Here is a 20544-nt window from a genome sequence, read left to right on the forward strand (position 1 = left end):
CAAAAAGAGACTTCCTGTTGATTGTAAAACTAACTCAAGTAAGATTATACTGTAAAGATAACGTCAAGAAGTTCAATATTTTTGTTCCTTACACCGAAAAAGCACGAGGTTAGTTTTCACAGTAATCTTGCATATTTAAATGTGTTTTGTGTTTTGGAGAAAATCAAGCCTAGTAACTCATGCTAGCAATTGTTATTGAAACTGTCAGTTAGTATTTCACTTCAGTGAGTATTGATACACGGTCAAATATAAACTTAAAAAAATACACAGATCGATTAAAAATTCCATGTGATCGACCAAATTCTTAACTTAATTATTCCCATTCCTAACTGTGTGCAGGGATAACATTCACAAGCCAAAAAAACATGTGCTTAAATACAGGATCTACACATTACCTTGTTCTCAGTGTGTTTGCAGGCCTACTTATCTAATGGCGGAATAATTTTCAGTGAAAGGGCTAATGTGACGTGTTAGTTTTGACCTTAGCTGCATCTGTGATCTCTTCGCCCATTACCGCTCCCCCATTACAGTTGAACATACTCTCCAGGATGAGACTTAAATATGTCTGGACTTGTCGGCCCATGTTCTCCATCTACTGTATAGTAGTATGCATGAAAATCGCTGCTGCACAGTGGTTTCCAAGATTCAAAAGAAACTGTTTTCAGAACAAACATGTGCAACACACAGGGACATTATAGATCTACCACGAATCCACAGCACCTGCAGAAATACACTTGTTTTCTAGGAATCCTCCTTTTTTTTTCTCTCACTGTCTGATCAGCTGATTAGCAACCAAATCAGAGGCCCTTGGCTAGAAAGCATCAACCGTCTGACATTTAATTACTGATTCTCTGTAACTGTAACCTTTCATTATGATTCATGCAGGTGAGTGAAGTCCGATGAGAAAGGGCAATGCTCATCCGTCTGCTGGGTAATTAAGCATATGGATAAAAGATGATGAGGGACAGAGGAGAAGGAAGAGAATGACACAAAGGATTTGAGCTTTTGATGATGAGGTATTACATTTAGTTATGTCAGGATTTACACATCAAAGAGGGGAATAGATGTAGGGTTTCTATGTTTCCTGCTGAGCACTGAACCCTCTAGCTCATCATTCCTTGTATCAGCAAGTGTAAATGTAATGTGTATTTTGTAAGTGACAGGCAAGGCGCATAATTATACCTTCCTGCAAATACATTTATTGTTAGTAATTCCGTGCTCCTGGCATTCAAGCAATTTCATTTTCAAGGTGCATTGTCAAGCATTCCCAGGATCCCACAGCGTTGGTAAGTTGCATAATTATATAACATATGTATATACATAGTATACTGATTATTTCTCTTCTTCGGCACAGTAAGTTCTGCTGGCTATGATCCCCACACATGGGTCAAACCAAAACATCCACAGGATGGTAACTGAGTGATGAGGGAAATAGTTTATTCATTGGCGTAATATTTGCTACATTTTCATCACTGTTAACATTATCAGCTATGTCATTTTAAGATAATGTTTGCTGCTACATTGCATCCATCATGGATGCTGCAATTAACGTGAAATATTCGTACCATATTGTATGACCCCTGATTCCTCCTGAAAAACATTTATTAGCCTGCAAATTTGCCAGCTAAAGAAACCTAGAGCCTATTTTAATGGAATCTTAGCATAATCAAAAATTCCCTCCTCAACTAAGCTGCAAGTCCTTTTTGCAGACTTTACAAAAAGCTGCTCAAGGATGATTTGTAATTTCAGTTTTCAAGCCAACTCACATTAAAATGGCAACTACAAGGTATGTTACTGACTTTCATCAGAGGGGACACATCAAGAGATTTAACAGATCACACATGCACCAAATTGCATTCAGTCAGATAATGATTAATTATGTGCAACTAAATGCAATTACAATTTCAATCAGTTTCAAGCACTTTATTAAAAATCAAAGTACTTTCCACACTTTGCAAACACCACATTAAAATGTAAGTGTTTTTTTTTTTGGATTTCCAGCACCTGTAAGAACACTGGAATTAACATTTTGTTTTCCTGCCTGTTTCAAAGTGCAGCTTCAGTGAATCTGTTTTTGTGCTGTCCGACTGTGTGGCAATCATCCTCTTAAGGTGTCTCTATAGACTCAAATACCTTTTAACAGAGGACTGTGACTGTATTCAGCAAAGATGTATAAAGTCTGTGAACCAACATTACTGAAAAAAACAAAATCTGCTGCAATTTATTTTTTTAAACTAGAAACATTCAACATAATATTTGGACCTAGACCTAAAGGTTATGAACTTTTGAATAAAAACATGAAATATCATTATAAAAGAAATCTAAATCATTATTTGGGTAGTGTAGGTGGTTTACAGGTACTTTTTTCAAATACATAAAATGAATATTAAAGAACATAATAATTCTCTTGAACTTTACAAGGACAGATTTTTCCAGCAAGGACGTCGAGGAGGAAAAACAACTAAAGTTTTGACATCATCTATCAACAAAACGTTTTAAAGCACACGAACACCCCTCTCAGACTAAGCAAACAACATTTATAGGGTCCTTCCCAAAGCTGTACACGTAAATGAAATAATGAATATTATTATCTGAAGTACCTGACTGTTGTAAATAACCAGAATTACCGTCATTGCCACACACAAAAGCCCACACAGGCAGACTGTAAAGCACACTGCGTGCACACACACATGCATGGTGTTGTGTCTCCGTGGCAGCCATTATGCAAGAGAGCAGAGTGACACTGGGACAAAAACAACCTCAGAGTGAAAACAATGGTGTGTGATCACTGTGCCTCTTCACATGTCCCCCTACCTTGGATACACTCTCCTCTTCCCTCTCAATTCAAAGAACTCACAAACACGTATGCGGGTAATCAAAGAAGCACTCATAGGAGCACAACAGTCAACAGTAGCTGGTGATTTCTGTTTACTAAGTTTTTGTTTTGCTCGAGTAGAATAGGGTCTGACGTCATTGCTCATGGGAACATCATACAGGCTATCTTCTCTACTATACACCACAGCTCAACCACCTCATATGTATCTGTGCCCTGAAATTCATGTGTTACACCAAGAAAACCTATATAGACAGATCCCACAAGCATCTAACCTGAAGAAAGTCAGTATGTTTACATGACACTTGAAGAAAACAAATTATTGCCTTAATCTGACTATAACTGGACAACTGAAGTGCATGTAAACGTGTTAGCCCGACTGATGTCGGAGTTCAACTAATCAGATTAAGACACCCAGATAATGTGATTGGAATAGGATTTTCGGCGGCATTTTTGACAAGACAACGCATGTTACATAACGGAAGTTATGTAAAAAGTAATTTAGTTGCCTTTCTATCATCTGGAACCAGTCTGGCCATTCTGCTCTGACCTCTGGCATCAACAAGGCATTTTGGCTCATTGGATATTTTCTCTTTTTCAGGCCATTCTCTGTAAGCCCTAGAGATGGTTGTGCGACAAAATCCCATTAGATCGGCATTTTCTGAAATACTCAGTCCAGCCGTCAAAGTCACCTAAATCACCTTTCTTTCCAATTCTGATTCTTTGAACTTCAGCAGGTCGTCTTCACCATGTCTACATGCCTAAATGCATTGAGTTGCTTGTGTGTGATTGGCTGACTAGATATTTGCATTAACAAGCAGCTGAATAGATGTACATAATAAAGTGGCCGGTGAGTTTTGCAAGCTGTATCTAAATAAGGTCTCCATCTATGTCGACAAACATCATGCCATCATGAAACCCAAAAATATCAAATATAAATTTCTCCTCCTTTGGTTTCTGATGTTTTTGTCTCTCAAAGGAGGATGCAGGACTTACAGAGCATATAAATATGCTGCAGGGGGATATTTTTTAAATTGATTTCCAGTTGGACTTCAAGAATGTGAAAGGGTCATTGTGATGAATCCACAGAGAATAACTACTCTATCCCTTTAGCTCTGCAGAAAATTTCAGCATTTTTTTTGTGTATTCCGTTTTTTTCACTCTCAGAAAATATTTCAGATGCTGCAGGCAGTGGTTTAAAATTAAAATAAAGAAACCGACTGTACACTATCTATTAGTGCAGGTTTATTATGTCATATATTTACACATTTCATACTGTTTTAGGAAGAAACTGTGTTTCAGATGCTTTGACATCTTATTTTTATTGACATTCACCCACCAATTAATGTTTTATGAGATTTTTGTGACTCATGTAGGTCAAAATGTCAACCCATGATTTAGTCATCGTCACCAATATAAAACCCACTTTGCAATTTAAAAAAAAAAAACAGTTTATATGTTCCTCACACCCGCCCTGCTGTCTACTAGTTGAAGCCAGTACCTGTACTCGCTGTCTGGCTGCAGGCCCGAGACCAAGTGACTCGTTCCTGATTCCACAGTGATGGTTTGGTCGTCCAGGGTGATGACGTAGGAGGTGATCTCCGCCCCGTTGCTGTTGGGCTCGTCCCACTTCAGGAGGAGGCAGGTAGACGGGGAGTGACCTGACTCCGAGGACGTCGGGAGATCCAGGAGGGTCAGGGCGGAAACCGGGTCGGGATTCGTCGCCGGGGTCCGGAAACTCACCTGCTCGCTGTAAGGACCAGCGCCTGCCTGATTCACCGCCTGAGTCGGACACAAAAATAAAAAACAATTCAGACAAAACCAAATACATGATGAAAAGCCAGACATATTGCAGAAGATGGTCTACATATCACCACTTTAACAGGTCACAGCATTGAAAGGGTTTCACAATACAAACATCTGGGTGTCTGGTTAGATCAAAAACTCACATTCAAATTTTATATTGACTTACTTACAAGTAAATTAAAACAAAAAATCGGATACAGAAACAAACTTCCCTCTGTTCTGTAGGAAACGGATCATTCGGGCTGTCTTTTATCAGTTCTGGATTATGCTGATGTTATCTATAGACATGCTTCTGCCTCCACTCTCACCTCACTCGACTCTGTTTATCACCCTGCACTCATTACTGGTGACAGTTACTCCACGCATCATTGCATACTATACTGCCCTACAAAACGTTAAGTGCAGTAACTACGCAAAGGGTAAAACTGAGAAAAACTGCTTAAAAGTTTATTTAACTGGCCAGCCAAATGGGTTATAGGTAGGTCAGTGATATGGCACTTATTTCTACATGTATTGATAATGTAATTTTTATACTCAAAAATCATGACGATTTATTTGACCGTTAACCCAAAAAATGTAGTTACTTCACTCTGGTTTTGCTGTAAAAGGTTCTAATAGTAATGCAAAACCAGAGTGCAGTTACTACAATGTTGTTGTCTTCTTTCAGCTTTTATATTTTGTTTTCAGTGAATAAACATCTCCAAATTGATTTTGTTATAAGTGTATTTAAAAGTGTTTAACAACTCTATTCAAAGATTTGTGTATTTTACTTAATAATTTAAAGCAATGTTATATTTTAGTCTTAATATCATTTTATCTCACTTTTTTACTTAATCACTATCTAGATAACAATTTCCCTATCAAATGAAATTATAATTTCTAATATTCTTGTCTTCACTATTCAACACAAAAGAAATACAAGGCTACAATGCTTTTGTTTTATGTTTACTGCAATTTTTACATCATTATTCCTCTGAAATAAAGCACAGTTGAAATCTAAAACTTTGTCACAACATAAAACAGACATCAAGGAGTTCGTTTTTAGTTATCTCAATTTCGACCAAAACTGCAGTTAGGCTTTGTAGGGCAGTGTAAAACAAGGTGTGATGGGCACCTTTATCTGTGAGAGGAGACGCACCTCAGCACTTTATTAAACTGGTCACATAGTAATTATTCAACGCTTAATGCTCTATGTTCCCCAGACAAATACTGAATTTGGAAAAACTGCTTTCAGTTTTTCTGCTGCATCTACCTGGAACACAATAATAACTATGGGCCAGTTTAAAACTATGATAACCAATAACTCTGCCTTTCATGCAACTGTTTCTAATGTTTTGTCTGTGTTGTTTTTTCTTCATTGTGTTTTCTCTGTACTTTTGACATCATTGTAAATGAGGGGTTGCCCTCAATTCCTCGAGAAATAAATAAAGGATAAATGAAAATGAAAGCGAGATGAGGGATCTCAGTGGAGGGATGGGGGAATTTGAGGACAGGGGAGAGACAAAGACAGGTGGCTGAAGGTTAAAAACAGTCTGAAAAAAGAAGCAGACAAAAAGTGAATTGGCAGGAGAGAGAGAGAGAGTGACACAGACAAAAAGCGTGATTAAGTTAAATAGAAAAGGGGAGAAACAGACATGAAGAATGGGACGAGAAAAGAAAACCAGCAGAGGGAGATGAATTCAAATTAGCTGCAAAGGAACATTAGTCTATTTCTTGTGCTGTCTAACACATTTATATTCACCTCAAGTTGCCTCGATTAAATGCCCTTCAATTGCTTTTGAGTTATAATAGTCGGCTCAGAAAAACTCAGCGAGGAGAAAACCAGGACAGAACACACCAGCTTTTTAAACAAACATATCCTAGATTTTGACAGCTGGGAATAAATGAAAGAAATTAACATATAATTTTGAATTGTTTCTTTTCATTTGCAAGCAACATGTGCACTCTGTGGTTGTTAAATGTAACAAGCAAGACGAAGCAAGCCGTCTGTGAGGAGCAGGATTTATTGTAATGGTGCTACCAAAAACATGAGGACCACATTTTTTAGTATAAAAATGCAGGGAAGCCACTTTCCAAGAACAGCCCAGCAACATTTATGTGAGTGCACATCAAGAAGCGGAGGGCATGATTTGCGATCGACAAAATGTAATAAAAAAAAACCTTGACTTACTACTTTATCTTGGCAGTAAACTATCTACATACTTTGAAGGTCCTAAAATAAATTGTTATACTTCAGTCGTATTTCTGACTTATCTTCATGTGTCAAATATGTTTTTGCGAGGCTTAAAAACATAAAAGAAATGTGAGATACCTTTAATTTCCCTCATCCCTGCATTTAACTTGAGTTTCTGGGTATTTTAAGTGTTATCATAACTAAAAATTGTCAAGCTGTGGAGATTAGAAACAGTGCTGCAGTAGGTGAAGCTGCACTGGTTCTTACAGGTACGGGACAGCAGGAGTCACAGAGAGGTCAATGCACCTTTTGTGGTTTGTTCTTGCAGGCACAGCTGTCCTATTATTACCCTTATGAACACACATGTGCACAAAAATACACAAAGACAAATCATCCACACACAAATGCATTGATTAGGAAATTAGGATGACCTTGTGCCGTCCCCTGAACTACAAATGAGCCCATAAAGAAAGGAGCCATAAACCATGCTGTTATTGGATTCATAGCTTCAGAGGGTGCATCAGGGGGAAGCAAGAGTGTGTGTGAGTGTGTGTGTGTGCTTTGGACAAATACACAGAGAAAAACAGCACTTATTCATTCACCAGAATGCAAATAGAATAAATTACCATCAACCTTACGCTGCTCCCTGTCTGTTTGTGTGTGTTTCTTGCTTTCCTTGGCTGACATTTGTATGCAAGTGTTTGCATTTGTCTGTTTTTATGTCCTGACTGAGTCCCTGTCATGCCGTGTATGCCCGTGCATGTGTCTTTATGTCCGGTATGCGCTTTCTCATTTCCATTCAGTAAACGTCTTCATGTGCGTGTGCATGAATGCAATCTCTTGTGTGTGGATGTGAATACATGTATTTTATATCCATAAGCAGGGCTCCAATGGCACGAGTTAATCACATTTTGCCATCGTTTTTGCAGACAGGGACAGTAAATTTTATAATTGGGAGCATCGGTGTCTGTAAAAGAAAAGCGGTCTGTATATAGTCTAAGATAAGATAAGATATGACTTTATTTATCACGCAGTGGGGAAATTTAGTTGTCACACCAGCTCAAGGTACAGTCACGTAGATATATAAAACAGAATAAAGAATATGAAAAATAAGACGTATACATTCTATACACATTCTATACATACATTTCTGCTATTTGGCATTTATCATTAATATATACTTTTTTTGTGTTTTGTCCCTCCATTAATCTTAATTTGCCACATATTTTAAATTAGGCAACATTTTCAAAGCACTTATCAGTTTTATAATTAAAATGGAGAAAATGTGAATGTGTTGTGTTGAACGCCGATTTAAGTCAATGCAATTTTGTGCTCCTAAAATTTTCAGGGGCTCCCAGTGGAAATAGTTAGTCTGGAGCCCATATGTAGGTTTTTGGTTGTTACCTGTAGCCTGCAGCAGAAATCTGTGGCAGGCGTCAGATCAGACAGTTCACACTGTGTGGCAGCTCCACAGTAGATGAGCTCCATGGGTTCGTCTTCTCTCGCCCACTCCAAACGATACTCAGAGATGTCTGTACCTGATCCCTCAGGACTCTGCAACACACAGAAACACACAATCAGCCCAGGAAAATCAATGGGAACTTGGAATTAACGTATACTGACATCAATCAGGAAATACAGTGCCACATTAAACAACAAAAAAACAACTCTCTCTGTGTCCCGCAGGGGCAAGCGAGTCCAACAGCCACTAACGTTTGCTCACTTTATTTCTCTGATAACTAAAGATCGAAGCGTTCAGGAAGTTATTACCGGAGGCAAAATTATCCACAGAGGTCTCTTCCTCTCCCAAAGAAACTGACCCGGTGATTAAAAGCTGTGAAAACACTGACTAAAGCAGTTTCACCTTAAAAGTCAGTGTTTCTCTTAGGCTTGTTGGCAGACAGATGCTGCAGCCGCTGTTTCCTCAGCCTGTTTCTCTTTATCTAGTTAAAAAATATTGTTAAAAAAGACCAAGATCTATAAAGTATATTGTAAAAATGTGGCTTAAAACTCTATTTTTGTTATTTTGTTAATTTATTATAGCGGAGGAAAATGGATGGTAATTTATGACAACTTCTGACAGACAAACACAAGGCTGACAGAAGACCAAATGAACAGTTATGGACCACTACCTGGCTTAAAATGACAGATTTCTCTATATTTTGGGTTAATGTAAGTACACGACTCTACAGAATAAAATCTGTCTAGTTCTTCTTTTAAATCACTTCTTAAAACCCACTTTAATAGACTTGTAATGCTAATCTAACCACACCTTTAACTTCTTCACATTACATTTTTTTTACTCCTTTTAACCTTTTATTTTCTGTGAATCTGAGAATGTCTTGTGATTGTTCCTGCTCTGTCTCTAAATGTTTTTCCATTAAGAATAGTTTTTAGCCTTACGGCATCATTCTCTGTGTAATAACCTGCTCTCTGTCGAAGCACTTGATGCTTGCTATATATATAGTTATAGTTATTATTATTATTGTTGTTGTTTTTAGAGATTTTAATGTATTATTTATTACGATTTTAAAGCAGGCCAAAGGAAAAAGAGATGGTCTTTATTCAATTTAAGACACAGCACCAGAGACTTTATTTCAATTTGGATAGATCATCCAGGATGAGATAGTCTCCTGGGTCTTTGAGCAGCAGCTTTTTAGGTCAGCAGAAACCATAAAAGGGAGATTGGGTCTATAAGAAATGTGTCTGTTTTCCTGGTTCTTTCTTTGAGTGTATCTGGGCTTGTCTCACCTCCCAGTTGAGCGTTACGCAGGTGTTGCTGGTGAGAGTGATGAGTGGCGCCCCGCACTGGCCAGGAGGACCCGCTGCAGTCGTCACCTCTGTCGGCTCAGAGTACACTCCGAACTGAAAGAGAGAAAGAGACGGCACACTTACAGCGACACGTGTGTTTGACCTTACACAAATAGGAGGGGCGGAACAAATCTCACTGGGTTGCCTGTTTATGTTTGTACATGTGAGCGCTGTTATGGTGCCCTCTGTATGTGTGCATGTGTGTTTGTGCCTGCAGTCGATCAGCCAGTCTGAGTGATAGTCAGACCAGGAAGACGTCAGCTGTGGAACACTTATGCACCCAAACACCACTGCTGTTAGACTGTCTGGGACACTCTGTTCTCATAGATACTGGCCCTTTGTATCTGTCTATGTGCAGCTGAGAGTGTGGCTATAATACCAAACCTTTTATTTTGAAGTGGGACAAGTTTTTTAATATTTGGATCATATTGAGAGGTTCCACAGTTCATGTAGTTTGAGTAAAAACATGAATTTCTTTGAGAATTTCATGCTTGTTGAGTGGAAAATAAGAATCTCTTTTATATATTTTTGAAAACCTGACTTGTTGAGGTGCATGGTTCTTACTTTAAAATGTTTCGTAAAGGAAGTGATTTTTTTTTGTGTGAATTTTATGCCTGGCGAATTACTAGTTGATGGGTTTTTCTTTCTTTTTTCGTATTTCTGCTGTGTGTGAATATTGATAATCTGGAGGAGGTGGTGGAGAGATGCACTGTCAAGATGTTCGAGGTCATCTTGAAATACCCAGATCATCTGCTACACAAAACCTTTATGGACCAAAAAAACATCAGTGGACGGCTCCTCTCTCTGGACGGAGAGATTCAAAAGATCCTTCGCTCCTACAGCCATCAGGCTGTCTCATTCTTCAAGAGCCAACAGACTGACTGAATTTCGCCTTGGGGACAAATAAAGTAATTTTGAATTTGAATTTCTCACCCCAGCCTCGTTGGCAGCCCGCAGTTGGAAGCTGTATGTGGCACCAGGGAGCAGACTGCCCACGGTGCACTGCAGCTCCGACCCATGGTAGACCTCGGCTGGCTTGGTGTCCCCCTCCCTCATCTCCAGACTGAACACACACTCCTCACACACTCCCTCAGACACAGGGGGGTCTACGGGGACAGAGAGAGCAGTTACGATCAAACTGTGATGTAATCTAAACCACATGTGATGCAAAGACACAAACAATACAATGACATGATGTCAAGAGATAAACCTTAACACTTTGCAATAACGGTGCATTGATTATCATTAGTTAAAGCAGTTTACAGACAACTCATGTGTCTAGTGATTATTTGCTATTAAAAAGTTATGTTAACAGTAATAAGCATTAACCAAATAAAATAAACTAATACTATAATAACAATTAAGTTTTACATGATAATAAAACACATATTTACTCATACTAGTAAATGGTTGCTAAAGATTTTAATTAACATGTATGTAAGATAGTTCACAGCTAAGCTGTTTAATGAATAGTTTGTTTTATTTTTATCTCAAAAGGAAATGTAGAAGTTGTTATGCTTACATAAGCATTTCTTAACAATATTAATTTAAGTAATACTTCATAAATGCATCACAGTGCTAAATAAATATTAATACATATTACTTAATTTATAATTTACCATTTATTAGTGCTGTTTGTGACACTTATTGTAAAGATGAAGCATCTATTTGCTTATAGGATCTGTATAGACTTTAAAATAAAGTATGAATAATACCTTTTTAACACAAAAAACATTGTTAAATGATTACTAGACACGTTAGCTGCTGTTGACTATATAATGGTTACTGCTTATGACTGCATTAACTAATTTAAGTACTAATTAAAGTGAAGTGCTACCAGATTTGCTCTATATTCTGTTTTAGATGTCATGTGTTTGCACATCAGTTCACCAGGTGCATTTCCTCTCTAAGGGTTTCTTTCTTCCACCAGATGCTTCACTCTGTTGCAGGGTGGTGAAAGTAATAAATGATGGAGACAGTGGGGAAAACCCTCCAATACATTATGTCTGACCTTCAGCTCGAGCCAGTAATTGCAGCAGCGCTGTCTGAATGTGAGCTTATTAGGGCTCTGGCCAGCTGTATTAAACTGGTTAAAATAAGAACTTCCTCAGGGTTTAGGCCCGGGAGACTTTTGCCTGCCAACAGATAACAGTACTAATCTGCAATAATGGACCGACATTAAGGGAGTTAAGTCAGATATAAGTCTAGGTTAGGCATTTAATGAGCTAAATTAGGGCTCAATTAGGCCAAACATGGCTGAGTGAGGTTACATTAGAACTGGCCATGGAAACATATTAAGCAGGCAGAGGGCGATTTATCTGCCTCCCGTCAAACAATTCAAATACATTCTGGTGAATAAAACTAAACACAGTGTACGTGTGTGTCTGCACTCACCCCATTCTAACTGCACTTCCTTGTGTTTGGCTTTACCCACAATCCTTGGCGGCTGGCAAGGTCCTGGTGGGACGCTTAATGTACGGACCGGAACACTAACAGTGCACTTCAGGAGCAGCGATAACCACAGGAAATCAAAACAAAAAGAACTGCAGTTAGAGATCAGATTGAATAATAACTGTCAGAAATGCTGCACAATGGAGATTTTCCCACATGTTTGCACATGAGCAACACTGTTGCATCACTGTTTGGGAGGTTACCGCTATAAAGTAGTTTTTGCATGCGTGAGTGTGTATTTGTGTCTTACCGGGCTGTGTCCTCCGGTGGTGATGCTACAAACACGGAGGCGGTAGACGGTCCCGGGGGTCAGGCGCTCACACGCACATTCTGTTGCTGGACCACTGTATGCTACCTCCCACTGACTCGCTGCACACATACATGCACACACACACACAAAACAAACACAATAGATCATACACATGAGGATAATACAAAGAATCTGCAGCTGTTTCACATGTTTACCGCATCGATTTTATTCCTAGAAAACAGAATCCCATTGACCTAATTGAAAACTTTTAAAATTCATGATTCTTCTGTTGATGGATTGTGTAGGACTGTGAAATGTATTATTCAACCTGTAGGGCAGCACTTGTGTTATGCAAATATAGATCCTGTTTATTCAACAGCACAGAAAGCAATTCTGCAGCAGAGGGGGGATATATTGGGATTATGTAATGAATACACTTGAGCCATTTGCATTCTCTGGCTACAACCTGTTGTGGAGTTCAAGTAAACTTTCAAGCGATGCACATTAAACCGACAGTGTTCAGAGTTTACCCAAACATCTGTTTCAGGACACACACATAAATACTGTAAGGAAGGAATCATTGCATGAGAACGCAAGCACTAATGCAACTAATTGAGGTGAGAAAGTGAAATGTGCAGAGGAAAAAGCAGGATAACCAGAGTTCTGATGTTTTAAAGCACTGGAAACCTCTTTTTCACATTTAGGAACTGATGCCAGTTAATGGTTTGTTATGTCACTTTCAAATCTGATCAAAGGACATCCATGAAGGCCAAAGTCTTAATAAATAGTTGGCCTAACTATGGACTCCACTGTTATTATTGCTTTGCTTTTGTTACTGATATTAAATGCTACAGAACAATATATTTGGAGCAGGGTTTTCAGGGCAATAAAAGCCTAGTCCTCACACAAACAGGTCTTTTTTAAAGCATAGCTTTTTCTGTGTATTGACTTTTATACTCAAGCATTTTAGGTCAGAAAATTGACCTTTTGTAAAACTCCTTTCAAGGTGACGATGTTCAGGAATTCCATTTCAGTCAAGGAGTATTTGAGTGTGAGCAGTTATCTCCTTTGTGCAGCTTCACAAATATGGTAACATCTTGTGCAATGGCTGCTTCCAACACTGTTAGACAACTAACCTATAACCTTTCCACATGTTTAAACATGAATGTACAGTTACTCATCCACTATACTGAGGAAGAGAGGGAAACAATGCGCTACGAAGCCATCAATGCACCACTGCAGCCGGGTAGTCATCCGGTAATAGGCTTTTTTCAGACTTTTGATTGGCCAGCATATTTTTTGCATGTTTGAACAACATGGCTTGAGGCTTTCAGTTTGGCATGCTCTTAAAACCCTTTGATAATGTTTTTTTTGTTCATGTGTGGGCTGGATATTTCTTTAGAACAAAGAAGTAAAAAACTAAACGTGTAGGTGTGGGTGAGGCCTAATAGTGACGAATTTTAACTGTTCCTTAAGCATTTGTATCTTATAAAAACACAACAGCTGTAGCTGGGATAAAGCTTATTACATCCAGTCATACTGACTGAAAAGCTGAGTAAATCTGAGTTGCAGACAAGCTAACGGCTGGATCAACCAATTAAATCAATTCAGCCTTCTCAGAGTAATCCAATGGACTTGTAGTCACATATCTGCTGCTGTTGATCCTTTTTCATTACCACTGCAAGAAGAACATGAGCTTTTGATGGTTTTTTTCTCTGTTCTTCAATATTCGACATTGTTCTCAAGTAAACAGCTATAACTTTGATGTGATTGAATGAATACAGATTCAAGAAATGATGCTTCTTCCCTCTGCCTGCTAAAGTAACACGAGAACATTTGGTTTCTGGAGTACAGATCTGTGGAAATCGGAAGAGTGCCGCGTGCTAAATTGATGCTAACAAAGTGAATTATGGCTGCAATTTTTCTTCGCAGAATAAGTGAGAGAAATGGATGCACAGGGAACGAGCACAGTGGAGAGAGGACTGATGGAACATTTTGAACTTTGTCTTGTGAAATGATGGACTGAAAAAGCACTCAGGTTAGATGGATATGTGGTATGGATGGGCGAAGCACAGACAGATGGATAAAATTCATACCTTCAGAGCATCCCTCTGAGATCTCTAGCAGATACGTGAGAGTCTCTGAGCCCCCGTTGTCCTGGGGAGGATCTGTTGGATCATAGAATTTTAGTTAGTGTTAAACATCTCACATTTCCAACAGGAAAATAACTAGAAATAACTAGAAAATTACACATTCATGCAGTATATCATCTTTAAGAGACTTTTCACAACATTTAGTATCCTCATCAATGCTGAGGACATTAAACAATCACTCATAAACTGTCAGAGGCTGTGGCGGATTGTTTGGCTTCAAGACTGATGATAATTAAAATCATAACTCTCTCAGAGCACAGTTATCAAACTGTTGCCAAATGTTTCACTAGCAAGGGAGCCAATAGGAAATTGTCTATTATCCATTTATTAATCTGGAAATAAACTTTTTAAAAGAAAGTTTTCAGATATTGTTATGGCAACTATAAAATAATACACTATTGGGGATGCTTTATTATTCTAAGATTGAAGATAAATCAGCACATCTGGCATCAATTTACCTGGCTGTGCCTCATGTCATACTGACACAGGGGAGATGCTGTTTTAATAGATGCGAAAGGGCAAAAATACAGCACAGCTATATTACTTTGATAAGCTGTAGTGGGTGTAGAAATCGCACTACATACAACATAATAAAGATTGTTGTTTAGCACTCTACGGACTCCTGCTGACAGATGCTGGTAGACATGAAGGCTTTTATGACTGTTACATTACAACAGTTTGTTAGTGACATCCCACTCTTCATCACTACTTTTATTCTGCAATATGGTCTGTGACATTTTTTTTTTTTTTTCGATTTCATATTTCTTTTTGAGTGTCTATTGCCAGAAAAAAATACCCAAATCAAGTAAAGAGCAAAATGCATTTTGAACATTTTGACTACTTTTAAGTACTGCACTGACTGCACTTTAAGGACAACCAGAACATTTTAAAACCTTTTCTGTTATTCCAATAAAAAAATGCATAAAATTGTGAAGCCATGGCCTCTGTTGTTTATTCATTTTTTTTAAACTAATGGATGGAGGTAGAATCTCAGCTTTCGAACAAGCAACAACAACACATTAAGGAACACTTTAGGAATTAAGGTTAAAACTAGTCCAAGATTAGAAAAAAACACATTCTTTGAATTATATATATATATACAGTCATGGAAAAAATGATCAGACCACCCTTGTTTACTCTAATTTCTTGTTCATTTCAACGCCTGGTACAATGAAAGGTACATTTGTTTGGACAAATATAATCATAGCAAAAATAGCTCATAAGAGTTTAATTTAAGAGCTGATATCTAACCATTTCCCATGGTTTTCTTGATAATAACCAAAATCATTTTCAAGAAAACCATGGAAAATGGCTAGATATCAGCTCTTGAATTAAACTCTAATGAGCTATTTTTGTTGTTATCATTATATTTGTCTAAACAAATGTACCTTGAGTTGTACCAGGCATTAAAATGAACAAGAAACTGAAGAATTTTTTTTTTTTCCATGACTGAATATTCTTTTCTTTGTGACTGGATGCATTTCCACTTAAAGAAACGTTTATGTTTTCCCCTGCCTGTGCTGTTGTAATGCACGTTTGTGTGTCTTTACCCCATGTGACGGTAAATCCGTAGGGTGTCGCTGCAGTGACACAGGGTGTAGATGGAGGGCCTGGTTTGTCTGGATTGGTGGTGCACACCAACACTTCACTGGGACTACTTTTTCCCTCCACGTTTGATGCTATGAGCTGCAGGGACAGAAGGAAAAAGGGTGAAAAAAACAACAAAATGAGCAAAGATGGAGTGTAAGACAAAAACAAGCCAGAGTGAGCATAAAAATCTATCAAGAAGTAAAGGAACTGTCCTTAACAATGGTAGTCATTACTCTCTGCTCCTTCACCCGTGATTCTCCTGGCTCCTCTACCTCCATTTGTCTTTAGTTTACACTCTCCATTACCCCATTCTATGGAAAATCAATCAGCTTTGTTCCCTACATGTGTACACTGAATGAACATCAAAAAGAACACAACATCTCTTTGTGTGTGAGCATGTATGTTTTTTTGTCTGTCGCCTCATCTGAGAGAGCAAGTGAGGACTGGTACATGTGTGCCGTTGTTTGAGATGATTGCACCATAATATGCAGTTGATAACACGATACACACACGAGGGCCCGCATTAATATCAGCACAGACTCACTTACAGAGATCTACTGTCGGTACATTTTGTTTCACAATGTTCTGAAAAGCTATTATGAACAGCTATTACAGCCTGTGGTCGAGCCGGACGTTGTTCTCCACCTGCTGAGGGCCTGTGAATTGACTTCACAACACAAGTTAAATTGCAGCCACTTCTCTGGCAGTAAACACTACTCCTTACTAGATTGATGGATGTTGTATTACCGCTGAAAGTCATCTAGATAGGTTGGTATAGGTTGGAAACGGAAAGAGAACATCAGTTAGGGCTGGGCGACATGGACCAAAAGTCATATCCAAATATATTTAGGCTGAATATCAATATACGATATATATCCCAATATTTTTATCGGAAAGTGAGAGCAAATGTTCAGTCAAAGTCAAAGCCAATTATGACATGTCACAAGTAGTTTTATTGAAACTGTTTATTTAAGTGAAGATACTGTATAACAACAGGAGTACCTTTTTTTTTAATTTTTTTTTAAAGCAAAACTCCATAAAGTGCACATTTAAATAAAAAAAATATCTTAAATAAAAATAGCCTATGAAATAAAGTAGGCCAATCTTTTTCTGAAATAAATATATTTATATGAGAAAAGCATAACGAACATTACAAAAGAACTAAATATGACAAACCTTAATAAGGGCAGCATTTATATATAAAGAGGAAAAAATTGAACTATATTGATATATGCAATATGGTCTAATTCCATATCACATTTAATATATCGATATATCTTTTATGTGGATATAAATCGCCCAGCCCTAACATCAGTGACTGAAAATTGATTAGTAAGTACAAACGAAAGATTAATAAGTAGATTGTAGTGTTACGAGCTGTACTTAAGAGGATACCTGAAATGAAACAAAGCTATTTCAAGCAGTCTACTTTCTACTTTGATCAACATCTTATTTCGGTTTTACAAAGCGTTTGAAATACATTTTTGCTGTTTTTATTGCAACATCCTATGAAGCAAATTCCATTCATCTCATTCAAGCTAATAATGCCTAATAAATATTATCTATTTCTATCATTCTGACAAACATGTACAAACCAAGGTGACATTTGCTGTAATGTGAATTAAAGAGAAATGCAGCAGACAGTTCGATGAGCTCAGCACAAAGACAGGATGTTCCAAGAGTCAAATTTGACCCTTTTCAAGTTAAAATATTCCATAAATATTATTCAGTCAACCCTAACCTATTTTCCTAATCTTAGCCTGTTTGGAAATGCCAACTACTATTGATTTCCTGAACACTGAAAATGGTTTAATGATTATTTTCACCTTTTTTCCAGCTTTACTTTTGCTATTCCCTATCTTTTAATTGGTTGACAATTTTTTATTATTTTAAATTTAGGGCTGAAGTAGAGTTAGTTTGAGAGGGAACTATTATCTCGACTTATGTGCAAGTCCAATTTCTTGGCCCTCAGAGTGATGATTAAAGTCACTAATCCAACCACAGCTCATGTCACAATTAATACAGCAAGAAGCAAGAAATACAGAGTTGGGGAAGACCTTTTTCAGGTTCCCTTTATGTGCTATGCAGCTGGGGAACATAGGACCCTGGTAGATCACATATCTTATACGCCATAAATATCTGGGAAACAGTCATAGCGATTGCTCTCTGGTCCTTCACCTGTGATTCTGCTGGCTGCTCTACCTACATTTGTCTTTAGTTTACACCCTCCATTACCCCATTCGATGGAAAATCAATATACTCTGTTCCCACATAGGGAATATAGGACCCTAGTAGGGCACATATATGCCATAAATATCTGGGAAACATATGAATAACCCCAAAAAAGGGATATCCTGCCCGTTCTAAAGGTAACAAAATCTACCAACCAGCACCTCTAAAGCTCAAAATCAAAATGGTTTATTATCTAACTAACTGACTGCTTGTTGTAATGTAAGCTTCATATTTACCAGACATGAGAACTCTCGACAAGAAGTGCATTTCCAAAAATGGCATACTATTACTTTAAAGCAGATTTGTTGACACAAAAAAATAAGGGGGGGATAACAGAGCAACATGAAGTTCCATTATCCTCATTTTTCTGTGCTGAAATCCTCCTGATGGTCCACATTTACCACAACAAACACACAGCAGCGCTTTGGTAGCCAAATGGTTAGCTGCTGCCAAATAACCACAATATCCCTGCTTCTGGTCCAGCTGTGGGACCTTTGTTGCGTGTCAAACCTCTATCATCTGTCCAACAGAGGCCCAAAAATGCACAAAATGTATTCTTACAAAAAAGATCCTGCAACAGCATCTACATCACTTACCCTGAATTTATACTGTGTACTCCTCTTCAGGCCTTGTACAGTACAGGTCAAGTTTTCTCCAGTGTACTTAGGATGAAAGTCTGTTCCCTGTGGGCAACACAGACAGATACACTGTCAGTGGCCTGTATATGTATATGTGTGTGTGTGTGTGTGTATTTTCCAGCATATGGATTCAATAAATGCTGACTTTGCATTATGTGTGGGGTAGAGGTGTATGGGAGCATTTGGTGCATTTACTCAATCATAGGCATATAGTGTGTGTTTCTGTGTGTATGCTTGTGTATTATAGGAATTGCTGTTATATGCGAAATAATAATACATTTGATTTCTAATGCACTTTAAATTAAAGGAAATCTCAAAGTGCTACAGCATAACAGTCTAATTATAAAAAGGATTTAAAAAAAGGATAAAACAGCTAAAAACAGAAGGAAAAGTATACATATATACATACATACATACATACATACACAATCTAATAAACATCTGGACGGGAGGAACCAAAGGTTTTGCTAAAAAGATCTGCTGTACATTTCCAAAAACTATTTCACAATAAATTACGCAGGTGATTTTTCATATTTTCTCATAATCCGTTTTTAGAATATATAGTTTGGTTTAATTTAAATAATTTAGTTGCCTTTTTATTGTGACTGACAGCACTGAGCTCAAAATCAAATAAAAGAAAAACTAAATTTAATTTCATGTTGACAACTTTCATAAAGCTCCTGCCATCTTAAAACCTACATAGGCTGATTTAATGAAATCTGAGCCGCTAACATAAACTTTATAAAAGTTTTTATATGAGTGTTTACACGTGTATGGTACTCACGCTGTTGTCCTCCTGGATCTCGAGTGTGTATTTGAGCTGCTCCTCGCTCGGACTGCCCTCAGGACGCCCCCACTCCAGGGTCACCCAGGACACCCCCGCCCTGACCAGCCGCGGGGCCAGAGGCAGAGCGGGCAGGGTGCCCATGGTGTAAAACACCACCTCTGTGCTGAAGCCACTGCATGAAACACATTTACATTTTATTCACATTTTTGTTTTGTATTTAAAGAGCTGAAGCAAATGATTAACTTCTTGGATCATTAGTTTAGATGGAAAAAAAGGGACAGCAGTGCGGGAGTGAGGGGAGGCAGCGCATGATGAATTACAAATTCACCAGAGACGGAGAGATGAACATTGAGAAAACTGGAAATAAGGAAAAGACGCTGACATCGGTGCTCATTTAACGGGAGTGCAGGGTTACGTGCGGGGCTGCAGGTGAGGATCAGGGCATGGGGAGCTGCCAGTGGAGATTATAATAAGTGGAATGTCAAAGAGGAGCCATGATAGGGGGAAAATAGGATATATACATGTCAGAAGCCAGACGGAAAAGATATAGAGGGCGGAGGCTAATTTGAGAAATACACAAAGGAAAAGATTTTAATGTATGACCAGCAGCAAGGGTTTCAGAGGTCAGAAAAGTTTTTCAAGTAAGAAAAATTGCAAGTCCTCCAAAGCCGGTGTGTGTGGAGTATGTTTGCACGCGTATGTGTGTCCGCGACTTCAAAGGGGAAGCATGCTGAAGGATGCATTAAGGCTGCTTTGAGTTCAGCCAGAGAGCTCATATCTCCTCCCTCACACACGCTCCCCTCCATCACCTCCTCCCCTT

The 20544-nt window shown here is 38.2% G+C and overlaps 1 protein-coding gene across 2 annotated transcripts in view; it reads right to left on the minus strand.

Moving 5' to 3' along the window:
- The window catches only part of fndc3ba (fibronectin type III domain containing 3Ba), a 125569-nt gene that overhangs the window by 17323 nt on the left and 87702 nt on the right, over nucleotides 1–20544 (minus strand). For both annotated transcript variants that reach the window (XM_059354072.1, XM_059354073.1), the window contains exons 14-23: nucleotides 19722–19896; nucleotides 18896–18982; nucleotides 16028–16163; nucleotides 14421–14492; nucleotides 12325–12443; nucleotides 12018–12123; nucleotides 10557–10729; nucleotides 9564–9677; nucleotides 8217–8366; nucleotides 4335–4615 (exon numbers count right to left, since the gene is read on the minus strand). In XM_059354072.1, the coding sequence (XP_059210055.1) occupies nucleotides 4335–4615; nucleotides 8217–8366; nucleotides 9564–9677; nucleotides 10557–10729; nucleotides 12018–12123; nucleotides 12325–12443; nucleotides 14421–14492; nucleotides 16028–16163; nucleotides 18896–18982; nucleotides 19722–19896 (1413 nt within the window). The remainder of the gene's footprint in view (nucleotides 1–4334; nucleotides 4616–8216; nucleotides 8367–9563; nucleotides 9678–10556; nucleotides 10730–12017; nucleotides 12124–12324; nucleotides 12444–14420; nucleotides 14493–16027; nucleotides 16164–18895; nucleotides 18983–19721; nucleotides 19897–20544) is intronic.

This window comes from Centropristis striata, chromosome 16 (assembly GCF_030273125.1).
Source record: "Centropristis striata isolate RG_2023a ecotype Rhode Island chromosome 16, C.striata_1.0, whole genome shotgun sequence".
In the NCBI taxonomy this organism is placed as follows: domain Eukaryota; kingdom Metazoa; phylum Chordata; class Actinopteri; order Perciformes; family Serranidae; genus Centropristis; species Centropristis striata.